Source organism: Erythrolamprus reginae, chromosome 5 (assembly GCF_031021105.1).
Source record: "Erythrolamprus reginae isolate rEryReg1 chromosome 5, rEryReg1.hap1, whole genome shotgun sequence".
Lineage (NCBI taxonomy): Eukaryota > Metazoa > Chordata > Lepidosauria > Squamata > Dipsadidae > Erythrolamprus > Erythrolamprus reginae.
The window spans coordinates 97625416-97644903 of NC_091954.1; the positions used below are offsets into that span (position 1 = coordinate 97625416).

The window sequence follows — 19488 nt, forward strand, 5'->3', positions numbered from 1 at the left end:
ATAATAAAATAAATAAAAATAAAAATAATAATGGAGATTTATTTGAGTGAATATTTTCTTTTTAGAATAAACTCTAAATAAACTTGATTTTACAAAAATTATTATTTACCCACAAAGTCTTAAAATTGAAATTAAAACGAAGTAGTAGCAAAATGAACCTGAATTAACCAATTTACTAAATACAAATATATTTAGGAACAAAATTACCTTTCATCTCCAGGAACTTAGGATAAAGTATGTTCCAGAATCGGCACGTGTGAGCACGTAATTTTGTTTGAATCTTTGCAGCATTTATGCTTAAGGATAAATAGTTTTGTTCAGTGGTTGTGAAGACTGGCCATCTTGTCCCATTAATCTGATTTCCATTGGGTGTTCTGTAAGATTAAGGAGAAGCATTAGAATTCTCATTGGAAATTAGCTGTACATATTAGCTGTATATATATAAGAAATCCTGTTGATCGTTCCAAACCTCAGAAATTTTGCATGGCGATAATTCTATATTTCTAAAAGGTGCTACAAGGGTTGGTTCCTCCCGGTATGCACTTGTTTGCCCAAACCATTAATGACCCACTGATGACATCACAATGATGTCACCAAACTGGATTGGTCGGTGCTGGTCTGTGGGTGCTGCCATCTTTTTAAAAAAATATTTTTGTTTATTTTTTATTTCTTCTGAGCATGTGCAGAAGCTGAGGTCCCACACTGTGTATGCAATCACCATATTTTTTCTGCTTTTTCCCCATTTTTTTCATTACTACACATGTACACATGTGCAAAGCTCATGCGTGCCCACAAGGCACACCCACACAATGCGGGAGGAAGAGAACTGGCAGTGAGATAGGTTGGAACCCATCCTTGGTGCCAGATGTAAATGTCAACATCCCTGCTTCCCTGGTGATTAGGATGCAGTACTAGAAGCTAACTCTGCCCACAATCTGGAGTTCGATCCTGACAAAGCTCAAGGTTGACTTAGCTTTCCATCCTTCTGAGGTCAGAAAAATGCAGACTCAGATTATTGGAGGCAATATGTTGACATTGTAAAGCACTATAGAGAGATACATAAGTCTAAGTGCTACTGCTAACTCTAATAGTAATAGCCATATGCATTTGGAATGAATCAGATTCTTCTTAAGATGCATTATGTGTCATTAAGTAATCAAGTTATCAGTTATGAAGATAAGCCCAAATTGTCAGGGATAAAAAAGCAATATCTTGGATAACAATAGCAAATCCACTAAATTAGGGGTGTCAAACTCAAGGCCCGCAGGCTGGATGTGGCCATTGGTCTGCTTAGATCTGGCCTGCAGGGCTAGCCTGGAAATATCAAAGGACTGGCCAGTGGTGCCTTTGCCGGCCATAAAGGGGCTGTAATCTAGGTCATTAATGAAGATATTAAAGAGTAGAAAGTACTGTAGAAAGTAGATAATATGGGGAAAATGTGTCAGAAGTATTGTTGTAAACAAAATTTTCTAGGGGAATTTTATTAAATAATCTTTAAAGTTTATACATTAAAGATCACTTACTATGCTTTGAAATTTACAGTAGAATGATGCAATAAATCTGGGTGGATAGGAATTGTGAGAGAAAAGTTGACATGAAGAATGTTATGAAGAACAAGTTACAGAATTTGGGTATGTCTAGTCCAGGTTATCTCCGGGACCGCCTTCTGCCGCATGAATCCCAGCGACCAATTAGGTCCCACAGAGTTGGCCTCCTCCGGGTCCCGTTAACTAAACAATGTCGTTTGGTGGGACCCAGGGGGAGAGCCTTCTCTGTGGCGGCCCCTGCCCTCTGCAACCAACTCCCCCCAGAGATTAGAATAGCTCCCACCCTTCTTGCCTTTTGCAAGCTTCTTAAAACCCACCTCTGTTGTCAGGCTTGGGGGAATTAAGATATTCTTTCCCCCTCGGCTTCCAAAATGTATGTATGGTACGTTGTATGTATGATTGGTTTTTAAAATAAGGGCTTTTAGTTTTTCAGTATTGGATTGTCACACATTGTTTTTATTACTGTTGTTAGCCGCCCCAAGTCTGCGGAGAGGGGCGGCATACAAATCCAATAAAATGAAATGAATGAATGAAATGATGATGAACCTTTCGTTTGTTTGAGTGCCAAAAGAGTGTGTGTGGATGTGCTAACATGTGTGCACATGCCCACACCCTTTCTCTCCCCTCATGTGCACACACACACACCGCATTATCCCCTGCACACACAAAGTCTGGTACATGCAAAAAACAGCACAATGGGCAAAACGGAAGTTTGGAAAATGAACTTCTCTGAACCCTCCGGAGTGCAAAAAAATAGCACAACAGCAAACCAGAAATGTGTTTTCCCAAGTTTGGGTTTGTCTGTTGGGCAATTTTTTTACCTCCAGGGCTTCAGGGAAGCTTCCCTAAAGCATCTGAAGAGTGAAATAACCTTTCCGAAGGCTGAAAATCAGGTGGCCAGTACATCCATTCAAGCTGGACTGACACAGGGCAAAGTCTCATATGTCCTCTGATATGGTTCTGTGTTCCACCTATGTTCTGTCGAGCTCTCTGGTAGAATCCTCCCAAAAATGCACAGATACAATTTCAGACACACACACACGTTTGAAAATTCAAAACAATGTTCTTTATAATGAAAATTCACTTAAACCAAGCCCTCTTTTGGTATAGCAAAGAGCACTCGTCTCCAAACAAACTGGTAATTGATACAAGTCCCTTATCAGTTCTGTGATACTTAGCTTGCAGCTATGAGGCAATTCACAGTCCTTCTTCTTTCACAAAGTGAAACACACTTTGCCCTGGTTTAGTTTCGAAGCGGGGAAAAATCAGCACACAAAAGGTCAAAGTCAGTAAAGCAGTCACAAAACACAACGATCAGATAATCCTCCACAATGGCCAAACCCACAGGCTGCTATTTATAGCAGCCTTACTAATTACCACAGCCCCACCCAACCACAGATGGCCTCATTTTCTTTGATAATAATCCCTCAGTTATTGCTGCCTATGCATCGCTCTCCGCATGCGTGGCTGTATCATTAACTCTTGTTCTGAATCCAAGGAGGAGCTAGATAATTGGTCTCCTTCTGAGCTGTCTGCCACACTCTCCTCCTCCCTGTCACTCATGTCTTCTTGGTCAGAGGAGCCTTCATCAGCAGATTCCACCGGGGGCAAAACAGGCCTGCAGCATGTGGATGTCTCCCCCACATCCACAGTCCTTGGGGCAGGAGCTGGGCCAGAGCTAACCACAACAACTATAGCAGACATGCCATAGGTTCACCATCACAGGTTTAGTCTAACGAAAAGAAGGACTAGGGAAGACATGATAGCAGTGTTCAAATATTTGAGGAGCTCCTACAACGACAAAGGAGTCAACTATTTTCCAAAGTGCCAAAAGACAGAACAAGAAACAATGGATGGAAACTACCAGGGAGAGAAGCAATAAACCAATGGAACAAGTTGTCTTTAGAAGTTGTGGCTGCTCTATTATTGAAGGCTTTCAAAAAGAGACTGGACAAGCATTTATCTGAAATGGTATAGGGTCTCCAACTTGAGGAGTAGGTTGGACTACTTTATTTAAGAAGAAATAGTAGAGAAAAGGAAAGGGACAGGATCATAGAAACAGAATAACAGAGTTGGAAATGACCTTGGAGTTTTCATACTGATTTAATCACTGACTCTTTAGTCTAAGGCAGACAGTTAAGGTTAAATTGCATAAGTTCTCGGAAACTTCAAGCAGAATTTCAGGCAGATACCAGCTGTTAAATATGAGACACTGCATTTTAAGAGTGTAGTTCACCATTCTTTTATGATAATTCCACATTTTGCTTTGACCTGTGCAAATCTTCACCGAAGGTGCACAGATAGACTTTTCATAAAAAATGAATTGGCAATGCAATCAAGTTAATATCTATACCAGTGATGGCAAAACTTTTTTCCCTCAGGTGCTGAAAGAGCGTCGTCCATGTGTGAGTGCCCATACCCATAATTCAATGCCTGGGGAGGGCGAAAACAGCTTCCCCCACCCCCATGTGGCCCTCTGGTGGCCAGGAACAGCCTGTTTCCAAAGTTCTGGGGGGCCCAGTAGGCTTGTATTTTGCCCTCCCCAGGCTCCCAAAGCTTCCCTAGAGCTGGGGAGGCTAAAAATGCCCTCCCCCATTCTTCTAGAAGCTCTCTGGAAGCCAAAAATACCCCCCCCCCCCAAAGAGCCTCTGTGTGAGCCAAAAATCAGCTGGCCAGCACACACATGCACGTTGGAGCTGAGCTAGGGCAACAGCTCGCGTGCCAGCAGATATGGCTCCGTATGCCACTTGTGGCACCCGTGCCATAGGTTCGCCACCACTGATCTATACTATAGATAGTACAGATGACTGCTCCCATGATCTTGGTTTTTCCCAATAATCAAAATTTTGCACAGTGGAAACATAGCTGAGGAAGCATTTCACTCCATTAACATTGCCTTCTCTGTGGCGGCCCCGGCCCTCTGGAACCAACTCCCCCTGGAGATTAGAATTGCCCCCACCCTTCCTGTCTTTCGTAAACTACTCAAGACTCATTTATACTGCCAGGCATGGGGGAGTTGAGATATTCCTTCCCCCTGGGCCCTTACAAGTTATGCATGGTATGTCTGTGTGTATGTTTGGTTTCATAATAAGGGTTTTTAGTTGTTTTATTATTGCATTGTCACATGCTGTTTTTATCATTGTTGTTAGCCGCCTCGAGGGGCAGCATACAAATCCAATACATTATTATTATTATTATTATTATTATTATTATTATTATTATTATTATCATCATCATCATCATCATTATTATTATTGTCCTACCCATTTGCTCTTGCAGAAGAGGATTCTGTGAATTCTGTCACTCAAGGAATTCTGACTGGAGGAGTCCATGAGAAGGGATTTTTCTGCAATGCTTCCTGCCCTTTGTAACTTTGTAGCCCTCAGATTGAGATGCCCATCCCCTTGGCCTTTTTAATGAGTTTCAAAACCCATGCATTTACTTATAAAATGTATAGGCTGCCCATCATTCCTAAGGTAACTCTAGCTTTGCCATCTGGCTTGGAACCCCAATGGGGTCATTCCACACTAGCAGTGGTCAGTGGACTAAGAACAAGCACCCATACCTACCATATTGTATTCTGATTTCTAAGTTATTGAATATTGGCTAATTATAAAGTTATGTTTCTATTTTGCTTTTACAAGTGGTAAGCCACCCAGAGCCACCAGATAATAATATGAAAGGCAGAGAATCTATAGATTCTATAGAACTGGTAGCAAACCATTGGTGACATTAGATTTATTAGATTAGATTTATTGGATTTATATGCTGCCCCTCTCTGCAAACTCGGGGCGGCTCACGGTGATGTCATGGAACTGATTCTGTCGGCGCTGATCCGTGGATGCCATCGTCTTTTTTGGGGAGATTTTTATTTGGGGGTGGGGTGTTGGAATTTTTTCCTTCTGTGCATGCACAGGAGCCAAGTTTCTGGCACTGTGTATGCACTGCCATCTTGTTTTCAGTTCTTTTGTTTTGAATGTTCTTTTGTTTCTTTTGTTTTGAATGTTTTCAGAATTTTTGGAACTGCACATGCGCACACACGCAAAGCTTGTGTGTGGTCTTGAAGCCGCACAGCATGGGAGGAAGTGAACTGGCAGCGAGGTAAGTTAGAACCCACCCCTGATGAAAGGTATACAAATTTAATAAACAAATAATAGCAGCAACACTAAAGTGTATGCCTGAAATGCATACTGCAGGGTTAAACCTGGATATCTCCAGTTAAGAAAGAATTAGTAGAATGCATATGAACAGTGACTGATATATAAAAGACTTGCTTCTAGTTCTGTTGTGCATAATTAAATAAAACAAATGAAAAAAATGAGGCATTCTGTTTTAAAACTTGTCATCCATTTTTCAGGAAGAAACTTTTTAGAAAGCAGGTGCATAATCAAATCACAAATAAAGGCTTAAACACAACAACAGCAACAAAAGCTTCCCTGAAAGTGGTTTGCAGAACTTGATGAATGCTATCTAATGACATTCAGAGAGGGCAATGTAATAAAAAGGCTTGAATGTGCAGAACTGAACTTAATAATTTGGTATTCTTCAAGCCTGGTATTGAGCCAGGAAAGCTGGCAAAAGAAAAACTACCTTTTTCTGAGGACAGGAAGGGTTTAAGATTGTTTACCTACCTAAAAGGAAAAGATCAAGATTGGCTATTTGAAGAAAATTTGGAGAACTGTAAATGTTTACTTCAAAGGGTATTCTTCCCCTCATCTAGACTGGCAGAGTTGTTAATGAATGCTACATTTACCTACTGGAAGGCCTTGATGAAAAGGGATTGGAACAAGGGCGGGTTCCTCTCACCTTTGCCACAGGTTCGCATCACGGTGTTTCACAGGCACAAACACATCTCCTCATTCAATTTCACTCCCGCGCATGCTCAGAAGTTGTATTCAGCCCGAAACACAGCTGATGAACTGATCAGCTATGCTTCAGGTGAAAAAATAAAGGTCACTTTTAGCCCGGAGGTAAGCAGGAGGGCTTTTTCCCAACATGAGGATGAGGAGAAACCATCAAAACAAGGAAAAATTCACCAAAAATTCTGAAAACAAGATGGTGGCGTGCATGGACTGGCATTGACAGGACTGGATCCATGATGCCATCTACACATCACCAGTGGGTGACTAACAGTTCAGGCAATCTGGTCTGAACCAGGAGGAACCTACTCCTGGATTGGATTTGAAATCTGTGTTAAGCTAAAGTAAAGAAGCCCTTTCATGAGGTAAATTGTTTGATTTATGCAGGGGCTGGATTGCCATATTTTAAAAGAACATAGATGCTGTAACTAAATGGTGTGACACTGGTAAATACCCAGTGATGTTTATTTTACAAAAGATACCCATTGTTTTTGTTACAGCTACAGGTAGAACACTTGTAACAACTCTTCACAGCAAGTATTCAGATATAATAGTGGAAAGCAACTATCTAATTTTACATGTGGTTTCATCTAACATTTTTGCTGAATTTCAAACATAGGCTGAGGATGGAATGGAGAAAACGTAAAATATGCCTCATATAAATTTTATCTGCTCCAAAGCTTATTCTCACCAATGGTCCATGTTCAGATAAACCTCTCGTATGTAAACATTTCCTATCATCTGTGCAGCTATACTGTTGATGAGGCCTCCATTATGTCCAGGCAAAAATGGCACAGTATAATTTTGAAGGGAGATGTGAAAAGAGCTACTCGAAGCATCAAAAAGGGTTTATTTCCAATGCACCCTTGGAAGCCTCTGAAAAGCTTTTATGTCTGCTGGAGAAGGCTAAGAGGAGACTGTAAAGTGATGTCAACGACCTTGAAACCTTCGGAGCACAAAATGTGTCATAGTCAAAGCTTCTCTCACAGCCTCTTGAATATCGTATTTTATTCTACTTGGCTCAGACTGTACAAGAAACAAACAAAAAGGCTACAATATGCAGCTAGTAGTCTGCTGTATGGACAATTTATGTATTGGAATCTTCCATGTCATGAACGTAAGTAACATATACTTTGCTAATCACACTTTTTTTTTTTTTTAAAAAAATGTATCCTATGATTAAACCATGCTCAAGCTAATAATGGGGTAGCATTTCATATAATTCGCCCTTGTTCTTGAAGCTGTTCTAGCTATTTGTTGGCCTCTTGTGCAATTCAAGATGCTTCTTACCAACTTTACATCTCCACGTGGCTCAGGGACACTTATTGTATTGGCAGTTCTGTGTTAGCAAAAACTTCAGAAGAAAAAGCAAGTAGAATGCTTGGCTGCATAGCTAGAGGTACAACAAGCAGGAAGAGGGAGATTGTGATCCCACTGTATAGAGCGCTGGTGAGACCACATTTGGAATACTGTGTTCAGTTCTGGAGACCTCACCTACAAAAAGATATGGATAAAATTGAACAGGTCCAAAGACGGGCTACAAAAATGGTGGAAGGTCTTAAGCATAAAACTTATCAGGAAAGACTTCATGAACTTAATCTGTATAGTCTGGAGGACAGAAGGAAAAGGGGGGACAGGATCAAAACATTTAAATATGTTAAAGTGTCAAATAAGGTTCAGGAGGGAAGTGTTTTAATAGGAAAGTGAACACAAGAACAAGGGGGCACTATCTGAGGTTAGTTGGGGAAAGATCAGAAGCAACGTGAGAAAATATTATTTTACTGAAAGAGTAGTAGATGCTTGGAACAAACTTCCAGCAGATGTGGTAGATAAATCCACAGCAACTGAATTTAAACAGGCCTGGTATAAACATACAGTGGTACCTCAAGATACGAACCCCTCGTCTTACGAACAACTCGTGATACGAACCCGGGGTTCAGAAAAAATTTGCCTCTTCTTACGAACTTTTTTCGAGTTACGAACCGGCATTCGGAGACTTCTGGGAAGCCGCGCGGCTGTTTTAAAAGGTGACAGCCGGGCGGCGGGGCTTCCCAGAAGCCTCCCGAACGCCGGTTCGTAACTCGAACAAAGTTCGTAAGAAGAGGCAAAATTTTTCTGAACCCCGGGTTCGGTTCGGGAGGTTGCTGGGAAGCCCCCCAGCCCGGCTGTCACCTTTTAAAACAGCCGCGCGGCTTCCCAGCTGTCTCCCGAAGCCAAACGCGGAAGTTCGGCTTTGCCGTTCGGCTTCAGGAGACAGCTGGGAAGCGGCGCGGCTGTTTTAAAAGGTCGCAGCCTGCCTGGGGGGCTTCCCAGCACCCCCCCAAACCCGGGTTCGGGGTTTGGGGGGGAGCTGGGAAGCCCCCCAGGCCGGCTGTCACCTTTTAAAACAGCCACACGGCTTCCCAGCAGTCGCCGAAAGCCCTTTTTTTGCGGGGGGTTTTTTGGTTGCACGGATTAATTGACTTTACATTGTTTCCTATGGGAAACAATGTTTCTTCTTACGAACCTTTCGTCTTATGAACCTCCTCCTTGCACCAATTAAGTTCGTATCATGAGGTATTACTGTATATCCATCCTAAGATAAAATACAGGAAATAGTATAAGGACAGACTAGATGGACCACGAGGCCTTTTTCTACCATCAATGTTCTATGTTTCTATCTCCCAGATCACTTACTGTGAAATAAGTATCTCTATCTTATAAGATCAGGACCTTCCTGCTGATGGTCCTGTGCCCTGTGGAGTTCCATCTGCAAAGACCCTGTAGTCAGCCGTCATAAGAACAAGCTCCCTTCCTGTGAAATAGCATGTCTTCATATACTCAAAGTACCATCAACCTGATGAGCTTTTGCAGACAGATGAAATTTGGCTCTAGGAAAGAGAACATTTGGGGGTGTCAATATTGGGTATGTTCTGGTAGGGTTATTTTTAATCTTTACGTTGCCGTCTGCTCAGACTCAAATGGAGTGGAGTGGCAGAGAAATTCTGGTAATAATAATTTTAAAAACCATACATTAGATAGAAAAACAACAAAGAAATTACATGTGCATTGGACAAAATAAATAAATAAATAATAAATAAATAAATAAAACAAGTGACTTGAGACTTGTATTAAAGCTGGGGATTAAAAAAACCCGATGGATGTGAAAAGTTAGGGTTTCACTTCTTCGCATTCCATTCTTCTTTGGACACCAATTAACAATGCCACCTATGTATTTTACATCATGAGATGCTCAACTTTTTCAGATAAATACTACAAAGATAAAATATGGTCTTCTCCATGCTAAGCATAGTAGTACTCAATAATTTGTTTAATAAATGACTTCTCTTGAATTCCAGGAGGCTCATAAGTCTAGCATCAATCATTAAAAACAATTGTCTACTTACTGTTGCTCTCTTTGTTGAAAAGGAAGTATGAAGAGGAAAATTGAGTCCCAGGCATGGGGGAAAAAAAGATGGTTCAAACTACTTTGCACCAGTCATTCTTGCAACATTATTTTACCTCACAAAGTTGTTTCTAGAAAGAGTCTCTTGTGTATAGTTCAAGACTGAAAAATAAATTGAACCCTGGAGACTTCTTCTCTGAATAATTTGGAGCTCTTCATGACATCAATCTTAGAAACAAAATGGAAATACAATAGACGTGTGCGCAATATTCCAAATTCAAAATGTTTTGAGCTTGAAACACTCTTTCAAATTCAAAACAACTCCAGAAGTATTTCAAACAGTTGTTTAAAATTGAAACAGTGTGTTTCAAGCTGAAAATATTTGAGTTCAAAATGTTTTTTTCCTTATTCTTAAAGTATAACTTTAAAAACTTTAGATCTAATGAAATGCATTACATGGTTTTGCAGTTGCAAATAAATACATCTATTAGTTTATTATAATAACATAGAAAGTGTTGTGGTTAGCTCTGGCCTAGCTCCTGCCCCAAGGAATGTGGAGGTGGATGTGGGGGAGACATCCACATGCCGCAGGCCTGTTTTGCTCCCAGTAGAATCTTCCAACGAAGTCTACTCTGACCAAGGAAGCGTGAATGACAGGGAGGAGGGGAGTTTGGCAGAAAGCTCAGGAGGAGATCAGTCATCTGTATCATCCCTGGATTCCGAACAAGAAGTTATGACACATCCACGCATGCGTAGAGTGATGCATAGGAGACAACAACTGAAGGATTATTACAAGAGATAAATGAGGCCACCTGTGGTTGGGTGGGGCTGCTGTAATTAGTCCTACAGATAAAAGAGCAGCCTGGTGTTTTAGCCTCATGGCAGTTTATCTGATTCATTGTTTCGTCAAGATCGTGCTTTTTGCTGTTCAAGATTGTGTGTGGACTCTCTGGACTTTAGAATTGGACTCAATTTCCCAGTTATTGGGTGAGCAATTGGATTGCATTTAACCTGTGCCTTGTGCGTACCAGAAAATCCCTTTGACATTTAAAAAGGGAACTGTTTCTGTTTTTCTGTTTATAAAAACTTTTGGGTTTTCCTTTTATTGTGTGGTGTGTGTCTTCCTGGACTAATTACCCTGTAATTACGGGTGGTTGAGACACGCTGGCAGAACAAAAAGTAGAATATTCAAATTGTAAAATCAAAATGTTAAAAAAGGTAAAAATTAAAATTAAACTATGGCACTGCGGAGTGGGGAATGATGACTGCTTCCTCTTTCTGATATTCCGTGCTTCAGGAAGCCAAATGTGGCAGTGCTGATTTTCGTAGGAGATAGCCAAAAGAAGAGGAAGATGTGGCGGTGTTGGGAAGAGGCGTGACCCAACACCATACAAGGTCATAGCCCCGATAATGGGAGGAGAAGAAGCCAGCGGTAGTTGGTGGCTCAGAGACATGGCGACCCATTTCTAAAAGAGGAAGCAAGAAAGAGGGAAACAGCACTATATCAGCAAGCCCTTACCAGAAAATTGCGATGAAATTCCAAACCAAAGATGGTATGAGCAAAGGAGAAGGGAGTCTCCAAGAGGAATAATTTGCACCTGAGCTTTGAAGAGCAAGAAGAGATTTCGAAATGGATGGTAAAGATTTAAGAGATCGGAGATCCATTATATTAACTGTGAGAGTGGAGTATTGCACATAGAAATAACGATAAAAGGGAGAATTAAGAAGAAAGGGACTAATAAATAATAAACAAGGAGCTGTATATCGTAAGCTGACGTTTCTGAATGGACTGAGAAATGGGAGTAAGTGAAACAGACTTGCAACAGTGTAAATGACAGAGAAAGTGACTGTGCATTATTTAACAGGGAGACATCTTGAAAGTGAGTCTAAAAGCTACAGACACTCTACCCTGATAAAGCTACACAGTTTGTGGTAAAGCAATACAAATATCTATAAAAAGAACTGAAATTCACTTCCAGAACTGATCTTTATATAGTCTTTATATATATATATACAGTGATCCCTCGAGTATCGCGAGGGTTACGCTCCAAGACCCCTCGTGATACTCGATTTTTCGCGATATAGTGGTGCGGAAGTAAAAACACCATCTGCGCATGCGCGCCCTTTTTCCATGGCCGCGCATGCGCAGATGGTGGAGTTTGCGTGGGTGGCGGGGAAGACCCAGCTGATCTGCTCGGCAGCGGGGCAGCAGCGAGGAGCCGAAGATCGGGGTTTCCCCTTTGCGTGGGCGGCGGGGAAGACCCAGGGAAGGTTTCTTCAGCCGCCCAGCAGCTGATCTGCTCGGCAGCGCGGCAGCAGCGAGGAGCCGAAGATCGGGGTTTCCCCACCGCCCACGCAAAGGGGAAACCCCGATCTTCGGCTCCTCGCTACTGCCGCACCCGCCGCTTGTCCGCCCGCCGCTTGTCCGCCACCTGCCCGCCCGCCGCTCATCCACCTGCCGCTTGTCCGCCGCCTGCCTGCCTGCCCGCCGCTTGTTCGCCTGCCACTTGTCTGCCGCCCGCCCACCCGCCTGCCGCTCGCCCGCCCGCCGCTCGCCCGCCCGCTGCTCGCCTGCCCGCCGCTCGGTGCACGAGAGAGGGAAAGTGAGAAAAAGAGAGAGAGCAAGAGGGGGAGAGATAGAGAAAGAAAGAGAAGGAAAGAAAGAAAGAGATGAGAAAGGAAGGAAGAGAGTGAGAGAGAGGAAGAAAGAGAGAGAGAGAAGAGTGGAGTATTTTTTAATTAATATTTTCTGAAAAATCGCGATATAGTGTTTCGCGAAGATCGAGATCGCGAAAATCGAGGGATCACTGTATATAGATTATAAACCGAACATATTGTAATAACAAACTTAAATATATATTAGAGACTTTGTTAAGTGATATTTGGATATTTATTTCTTTAAAGCAAAAAGGGATTTGTATTAGTCTGTATTTAGACAGACAGACAGACAGACAGACAGACAGACAGACAGACAGACAGACAGACAGAGAAATTGACTAATTAACAAACTGTATGATTGTAATGGAATGAATGTGGATGACTGTTTTTTAAAAAAATATTAGGGGTTTTAGATTAGACATAGATTAGCTTTAACATTGGGTTTCTACATGTTTCTTATTGTATTCATTCTTTTTTGAAAGCTGCATGAGAAGGGCAGCTTAGAAATCCAGATAGATAGGTAGGTAGGTAGGTAGGTAGGTAGGTAGGTAGGCAGGCAGGCAGGCAGGCAGGTAAGTAGGGGTGTGTGTGTGTGTCTGTGTGCGCGCGTGCAACATTTTTTTGCTGGTAATGAAAAGAAAGGGAGTATAGATCTAGATCTATTTCAATCTCTTTTGCTCTCTTTAGCTAGCCATATCCTTACTGGGATTTGAACCCTAGCTTTGTACTAGGGAACAGGCATATGTTTTTTGTTTTCTTTTTTTCCCCTGGTGAATCAGCCTGGTATATCAAAATATGGGAGGGAGCACACAGCTTCCTTTTTGCCCATCAGCCCCTCCAGGGGCCATATACAGGACAAGGCAACATATAATAAAGTTCTATATAAAGGAGAAATCCCAAATTCATGGACACTAATTACCTTTACCCCTAAGGAGATAGAAGAAAGACAAAAATACAAAATTACAGGCCAATCTCATTGCTAAATGCCAATTACAAGATCGATTTATTATTTAGAACTGTTTTGGGATAATTTTGAAATAAAATAATTATACAAGTAGCTGTTCTCTAACCTAATGTCATTCAGATGTCTGTAACTCTGAGTCCTCGAAGAGGGGTGGCATAGAAATCCAATTAATAAACTTCCAAACTGTTGACTATGTTGGTTTTCAATTATGTTAGTTTAGCATTTTGGACAGTTTTAATATATTTATTGAAAATTAGAGATCGAAAAAGGATGGTATGCAAATTAGTGATACAATATAGAATGGAATGGGATGGAATAGAATAGAATAGAATAGAATAGAATAATAGAGTAGAATAGAATAGAATAGAATTCTTTATTGGCCAAATGTGATTGCACACACAAGGAATTTGTCTTTGGTGCATATGCTTTCAGTGTACATAAAAGAAAAAGATACATTTGTCAAGAATCATGAGGTATATCACTTAATGATTGTCATAGGGGTCAAATAAGCAATGTGGAAACAATATTTTTAAAAATCTTAAGGTTTTAAGCAACAAGTTACAGTCATACAGTCGTAAGTGGGAGGAAATGGGTGATAGGAATGATGGAAATAAACTAGTAGTAATAGTAGTGCAGACTTGGTAAATAGTTTGACAGTGTTGAGGGAATTATTTGTTTAGCAGAGTGATGGTGTTTGGGAAAAAACTGTTCTTGTGTTTAGTTGTCTTGGTGTGCAGTGCTCTGTAGTGATGTTTTCAGGGTAGGAGTTGAAACAGTTTATGTCCAGGATGTGAGGGATCAGTAAATATTTTCAGTGCCCTATTTTTGACTCATACAGTATACAGGTTCTCAATGGAAGGCAGCCTGGCAACAATTGTTTTTTCTATATTTTTATATTTTTATACATTATGTATATTAAGAAAGGATTAGTTTCCTCTTTCCTTTCTCTTAGTAAGTATGCATGCATACACCAATTCTGAAAGCAAAGGAATATTTAAAATTGCAGAAGATGAAATATACTATAACCTATTTAATAAATGGTACAATTACTTTCTTTGCTCCAAGAATATTACTGGAATCCCACTGGAAATTAATAAACTCAAGCTATTTATCTAAAATATACCTTAATCTGATATGGCATGATAATTCATAAATTCATCCACTTCCAATTTCATGTTAATTCTGCATTTATTATCTTGAGGAACCCATCTAATTGCATGTGTGTCTGTGGCTCTTGAGAATAGTGAGTTAAACAGAGCTGACTAGAACTTCAGTTCAAGATCAGAACAGTAATAGTAATGTCAGAAGTCATTAGACCATCGCCTCAATTTGAAATAAAGCATGACATTCTAAATTGAAATTTACAGGTAGGAATGATATTTAATAATAGGGGTTGATACCACTCTGCAGAAAATGATTCTAAACAATTTTAGAAATGTTTGGGTTTAGGTTTAACACATACTTCTAAGCTGGTAGGGAAGTGACATAGTTCAGATTATTTTCTATATGTGTTATGAAACATAAAATCGTGAAACATAAAATCACTTTCCGCTTATACATGGATCTCTAATGATCTATCTGTTAAACTACTGAATTTTGCAGGTAACTCCACAGTGATCGGCCTCATTCGAGACAATGATAAATCTACATACAGATGGGAGGTTCAACAACTAACCTTGTGATGTGACTGGAACAATCTCGAACTGAACATACTCAAAACTATAGAAATGGTGGTAGACTTTGGGAGAAACCTTCTCATACTTCCACCTCTTACAATACTAGACAACATAGTGTCAATAATATAGACCTTCAAATTTCTAGTTCTACCATATCACAAGATCTAAAATGGACACCTAACATTAAAAATGTCATCAAAAAAGCATTCTATTCTATTCTCCATTGCATCTGGAAGGAGAGTCCAACATGGGTAATACTCCAATTCTATTGGTAGAGACTGAGTTAAGATTAACATATTAATGAGCACCGCCCCCTCTGCTCTCCCCATGAGCCAGTTTTAAAACTCAGTCTTAGAGTAGAGACGTACTGAGTTGTAGCTTAGGGGTTTTAATAACCTTAAAATAATAAAAATAATAAAATTATATATGTAAAGTGTTGTTACCGTTTTAATCCTTTTCTCTGTTTTTCAGACGCTGCAATAGAAGAGGAGCAGACGGTCAGGGGTCTCTGCCTTCAGTGGGCAGCACCCCCAACGATCCTTCTCAGGGGTTGTTGCCTTCCCCCAGTGGGAGCACCCCGAAGAGAAGCAACCAGCCTGGGGGTCCCTGGTCTCCGAGACCATACCGGGGCTGCCAGCCAAAGGTGGGGGGGTCCGCCCCCCCCACTGGGAGGCTTGAAGGCGTCTCGCACGGAGCGAAGAAAGCCGAGCGCCTCACAGCTGACAGGGGGTCAGCACCGAGCCGCGGCAGACGCAAGGGGACCGGAACGGCTCCAAGCTGCCGGAGAAGCCGGAATGGCTACCGCCGCGCCCGCCACAGCTGCCGCAACCGCCGGAGCCCCTTGCGCGGTCAAACGGACAAGTACCGGCCTGAGGAACCGGGAGGGGGCGAGGAAGCCCCACTCTCCAGCCGCCCAGCCGCGGAGGGACCCAGCAGCGGTCCGGAGAATCACGGAGGCTGGGCGCCGCCATTTTGGGAGGCGGCTAGAGCGGCAAGCGCCTTTTTGGCGCGCAAAACAGCTGGGCAGGCGGCGAAAGGGCGCGAACGAGCCAGAGAGCTCTAGTGCGCAGGCGCAGAACCGGGGAGACCCGAGACGCCATTTTGGGAGCTCTTGCTGACGAGGCAGGCGAGAACCAAGCCACCGGAGGTCAGCCAACATTTAACTTGCGATAAATCACTCCCAAACGTGAGTAATATGGAGGAGAATCAGGGAAAGGAGGTCACAGGCTCTCCTGCAATCCCTAAGGATAAAGTGAAGGGGAAAGCCAAGGAAAAGACAAAGCATTCATCTGCTTCCTCATCCTCCATTAAAGAGGCTGAAAAGCGCATTAAGGCGCTAGAGCAAAAGCTGGAAGCAGCACTTCAATCACCTCCAGGGGGTCTTCCTCTGACTCAAAGGCATCCCTTGGACCCTATGTCACCCCCATCTACCTTTGGGCCCTCAGGGGTTACGCCTGAGAAAGACTGGTCACCAGATAGGCAGTTTCTACCCCTGCCTCAAGTGATGCCTTCACCCAGCACATCCTGGGCCAGACCAGCTTCGGCAACACAAGCACCAAGAGGCCTCCAGGGGCCATCAGCTACCTTCACGCCCACAGCGGCGGGCTTGCGGTCTCAGCCCGGGGCGTGGCACAATTTACCCCCAGACCTGCAGGACATTATCGCGAATGCGTACTCGCAGGCTCCCGGGGCACAACAGTATGGAGGGCCTCCACAACACGCTCCAGATGCATGGTCGGTTCCGCCCCCCTCGGGTTTTGGCTCTCTATTGGAAGAACAAGAGCAGTTTGAGGAAAGTGAACCAGAGTATGGCTTTTCCGAGGATGAGGCTGCCCCAGAGCAGGCCCCTTCGGTTGGCTTGTTCAAGCCAGCACTCTTCAGAACCTTACTGTCTAAGGCTAAGCAAGTGATGAACCTGCCGGGTTCAGAAAAGACTCCGGAAGCCACTGAGTCCGGGCAAACTTCAGCCTCCCTACTGGATGAGCCTCAACCCGAGTCTGACCATTTTCCTGCATCAGGCATTTTCGTAAAAGGGATCAAAAGACCTTGGCAGCAACCTGCGGCAGCTCAGGGACCCTCCACTCTCGAGAGGAAATTTTACACTTTCGACGAGGAGGTGGAAAAGCTGCTCGAATTTCCCCCAATTGACCAGCCGGTGGTGACGCTGGTCTCCAGCGCATTGGTCCCCTCAGAGACCGGGGAATGCCTACGACCGGAGGAACGGAAGGCGGAAACATTACTCCGTAAGGCCCACCAGATGTCTGGTTGGGGATTTCGGGCTGCAGCAGCGGCATCATTCATTAACCGCGCTTCCCTCATGTGGATTAAGGAAATGCAATCCCGCCTAGGGCCCGAGGACGGGCGCCTCCGCCAGGACTTAAGTAAACTACTGGCGGCGACAGAATTTTCGGCGGATGCCACCCTCCACGCGGCCAAGTTCGCCACCAGAAGCATGGCAACGACATTGTCATCACGCCGCCTGCTGTGGCTACGGAACTGGCAGGCAGATCTTAAATCTAAGTGGCGCCTAGCCTCCGGCCCCTTCCAAGGTTCCACCCTCTTTGGGGACCTGTTGGAGAAGGTTTTAGTGGAAGACAAAGATAAAAGAAAGGTCCTTCCTAGAGCCCACAGGAGACCGGATAGAAGGTTCACGCCGTACTCAAGGAGGCAGTCCTTTCGCTGGGAGACTTCCACCGGCTCCGCGCAAAACCAACGTTCCTTCTCCCAGGGACAATACAACCAACAGTCCTATAGGAGTGACCGTGGCTCCTATCAGGATAGGACAAGAGGCTATCACCAGTCCAGGAGGCCCTTTCGTGGCAACTCTCAAAGAGGGTTCAAACGCACGAAATGACGCGAACAGCCCGCAGCCCATCGGGGGGAAGCTGCAGGGGTTCTGCAGAGCCTGGCAGGCGACCTCCTCCGACAAGTGGGCCACAGCAACAGTTACTCAAGGGCTCCGATTGGAATTCATCCAACCACCTCCCAGCCGTTTCATACGTTGTCCCACACCAAGGGACATACCAAAGCAACTACAGCTACGCAAGGAAATCTCACATCTGTTAGAAATCCGGGCCATAGAGTCGGTGCCGCAACAGGACGAGGGCAAGGGATTTTATTCCATGATTTTCATCGTGCCCAAGCCCTCAGGAGGCTGCAGGTTGATCCTCAACCTGAAGCAATTGAACCTTTTCATAAAATATCGAAGGTTCAGGATGCACTCATTGCAGACCATTCTGGCTTCCATTCGATACCGAGACATCTTAACATCTATCGATCTCAAGGAGGCATACCTGCATGTCCCTATCCACCCGGACCATCGCAGGTTCCTCAGATTTGTCACCGAAGGGAGGCACTATCAATACAGGGCCATGCCATTCGGACTGTCTTCGGCCCCCAGAACGTTCACAAAGCTCCTGGACGTTCTGACTGCCAGCTTAAGGGCTCGATCCATCAGACTGATGGCCTACCTGGACGACATAATCATCTTGTCCAGATCCCAGGTAGCGGCAGAGAGGGAGCTCAAAGAGACTATTCACACCTTGGAACTGCACGGCTTCACAATCAATGTGGAGAAAAGCCAGCTAGTACCGACTACCAGATTACTACACCTGGGAGCGATTATCGATACTCAAGAGGGCACGGTGTCGTTGTCACCGGAGAGACAAGACAATATCCGGCGACTTATTGCCAGCCTTCGCAAAGGACCAGTAACACTGTCACTGCTGTCAAAAATACTGGGGACTCTGGTGTCAGCCATTGGCATCGTTCCCTGGGCCAGGTTCCATATCAGGACACTACAGTGGTTCCTGCTTCCAGCTCAAAGGAGCAAGGTGAGCCACTCACACAGACAAGTATGCTTACCACAAAGAGTCCGGGAGTCCCTCCAATGGTGGGCTTCGACCGCCATAAGCAAGGGCTCCCCATTCCAAGTAACAGATCAGGTCATTTTGACAACCGACGCCAGTCTTACGGGATGGGGAGCTCACCTTGGAGCTCACATGGCTCAGGGACTGTGGACTGCAGAGGACCTTACAGAGGTCAACATCAACTTTCTGGAGTTAAAAGCTGTTTTCCTAGCGCTAAAGACATTTGCATCCCTGGTTCATCAACAGCACGTGCTGGTACTTACGGACAATGTGGCGACCAGAGCCCACTTGAATCACCAAGGGGGCACAAGGTCGCGGCGTCTCATGGAGGAGACGGAGGCACTATTCCGCTGGGCCGAACAACATCTACGGTCTCTAACAGCGGAGCACATCGCAGGGATTTCCAATACACAGGCGGACTGGCTGAGCCGCTCCACCTTGGATCCGTCAGAATGGAGACTGGATCCGGCTCTGTTCCAACAGGCGGTGAGTCGGTTTGGCCTTCCACTGGTGGACTTATTTGCCAGCCC

The 19488-nt window shown here is 43.8% G+C and overlaps 1 protein-coding gene across 3 annotated transcripts in view; it reads right to left on the reverse strand.

Annotated features, from left to right (window-relative positions):
* The window catches only part of BCHE (butyrylcholinesterase), a 140112-nt gene that overhangs the window by 13477 nt on the left and 107147 nt on the right, over positions 1–19488 (reverse strand). For all 3 annotated transcript variants that reach the window (XM_070753567.1, XM_070753565.1, XM_070753564.1), the window contains exon 3: positions 208–374. In XM_070753567.1, the coding sequence (XP_070609668.1) occupies positions 208–374 (167 nt within the window). The remainder of the gene's footprint in view (positions 1–207; positions 375–19488) is intronic.